This window comes from Chenopodium quinoa, unplaced genomic scaffold (assembly GCF_001683475.1).
Source record: "Chenopodium quinoa cultivar QQ74 unplaced genomic scaffold, ASM168347v1, whole genome shotgun sequence".
NCBI lineage: Eukaryota > Viridiplantae > Streptophyta > Magnoliopsida > Caryophyllales > Amaranthaceae > Chenopodium > Chenopodium quinoa.
The window spans coordinates 327,202-329,309 of record NW_018743199.1 but is presented as its reverse complement, the minus strand read 5'-3'; the positions used below and the strand labels follow the sequence as shown (position 1 = coordinate 329,309).

The window sequence follows — 2,108 nt, the reverse complement described above, 5'->3', positions numbered from 1 at the left end:
CTTTCTCTGAGCCTTGTCAAGAGCAAATGGAGCCTTTGGCATGAATTATTTTCCTCTATCATCCTCTTGAAGATGTAGCTGGGGCCGTTTACAGTATTTAGCAATGTCATTCCGAGCTAATGGGGCGTCACAAGATTGCTTTTTCATGTCCATTATAGTGTGAATAAACTGATCAAAAAAGTTTTTTTCAACGTGCATGACATCTAAGTTGTGACGAACAAGCAGATGTTTCCAATATGGAAGGTCCCATAGAGTGCTTTGCTTGAACCACCCTTTTTTTACATTCTTGAGACGTTTCAGTGCCTCGGGGCCATCTGTTGCTTTCGGGAGGTTTTTCACACATTCCCAAAGTTTCTCTCCTGACATGATGTGAGGTGGTGAACCTTTTTCGACTTAGTTTTTACAAAATGCATTTTTACTATTTCGAAAAGGATGATTTGTCGGAAGGAATTGACGATGGCAGTCAAACCAAGAAACCTTACCACCATTTTCGAGCCAAAATGCTTTGCTTTTCTCCATGCAATATGGACAAGCCTTCTTACCGGTTGTGGTCCAACCAGATAACATACCATAAGACGGGAAGTCACTAACGGTCCATAGGATGGCTACTCGAAGATTGAAATTTTGTTTTCTCGAAATATCGTAAGTATTTGCCCCAACTTCCCACAACTGTTTCAACTCGTGTATGAGCGGCTGCATGTAAACATCCAAGTTTCCCTTAGGGTTTTTAGGACCCGGAACGAGTAACGAAAAAAACATGAACTGTCTTTTCATACACATTGACGGAGGCAAGTTATACGGGGTCAAAATGACAGGCCAACATGAATACTGTCCCCCAAACTGACCATGTGGAGCAAATCCATCCGTACATAGGCCAAGTTGAACATTACGAGGTTCAGAGGCAAACTCAAGAAAGCAACTATCTAGGTGTTTCCACGCTTCACTATCGCTAGGGTGTGCCATTGTGCCTTGAACTCGAGGATTTTTAGCATGCCATGTCATTTCCTCAGAAATTTTTTTAGTTGCAAAAAGCCTTTGCAACCTAGGTGTGATAGGGAAATAAAACAGAACATTCAAAGGCACTAAGCTACCTTTAGAAGTCTTCTTGTATCGGTCGCTGCCACACACCCTACATGTAGATAATTGAGCATCATCTTTCCAAAACAACATACATCCTTTCGGGCATGCATGAATCTTTTCATGGGGCAGCTCTAACCCCTTAACAATTTTCTTGACCTCATAGAATGTCTCGGCCATGTGGTTGTTGTTAGGAATCGCTTCATTAACCAAAGAAGCAAATCCATCAACACATCTGTGCGGCAAATTATACTCACACTTTAGGCTAGTGATTCTAGAAGCCATCTCTAACACAGACAATGAACTCCCTTCGTATAACGGTTGTTCAGAAGCCCTTAACAAATCAAAAAATGGCTTGGCTTGTGCATTAGGCTCCTGCTCTAATGAAACAGGTGGCTCTTCGGAATGGCCTTGATCTTGAGACTGACCAAAGGCATCCAAAACCATTTCACGATATTCATTTGACTCCCTTCTACGAGTTCCTGGAAACCCTTCCCCATGACACATCCACTCGTAGTAATTAGGTAAAAAACCGTTGCGATACAAATGAAGTTTGACCGTATCTGGATCCCAGAGACGTTTGTTTTTGCATTTAAAACATGGAAACCTAACTTCATTCGGGTTGCTACTCTCGGGATGATCTTCCACATATTTAAGGAATTCATCTACCCCCTTCAAGAACTCAGGATTAATAGAATTCCCAACCTTCCTTTCGTACATCCAGCTACGTTCTTTTCGTTTCATGATTACAAGTTCTACACAACTAACACATATGCCATTAATCACATTAGTCATAAAGCACAATATATATTCATTATAGATCAAACTATTATGGAAATGCAAATGAGAAGAGAAATGATTTCCAAGGGTCCTTATCACTCCAACCTAACCCATCCTTGTACGTTCAATCTCACTAGTGAATGTATGCCAGAATTTCAATTCTATGGAAAATCCGGCAGCATCTCCCTACAGTTCCCCGAGTACACAATATAGGCGATTAGAAACACCTATATATGTACCTAGAGAACATT

General features: G+C 41.1%; 1 protein-coding gene across 1 annotated transcript; it reads right to left on the bottom strand.

Annotated features, from left to right (window-relative positions):
- Nucleotides 1-393: 393 nt before the first annotated feature.
- LOC110733682 lies at nt 394-1,821 on the bottom strand. Its single transcript, XM_021913770.1, has one exon. It carries the CDS (start codon nt 1,819-1,821, stop codon nt 394-396), a length of 1,428 nt encoding a protein of 475 aa, XP_021769462.1.
- Nucleotides 1,822-2,108: the final 287 nt, after the last annotated feature.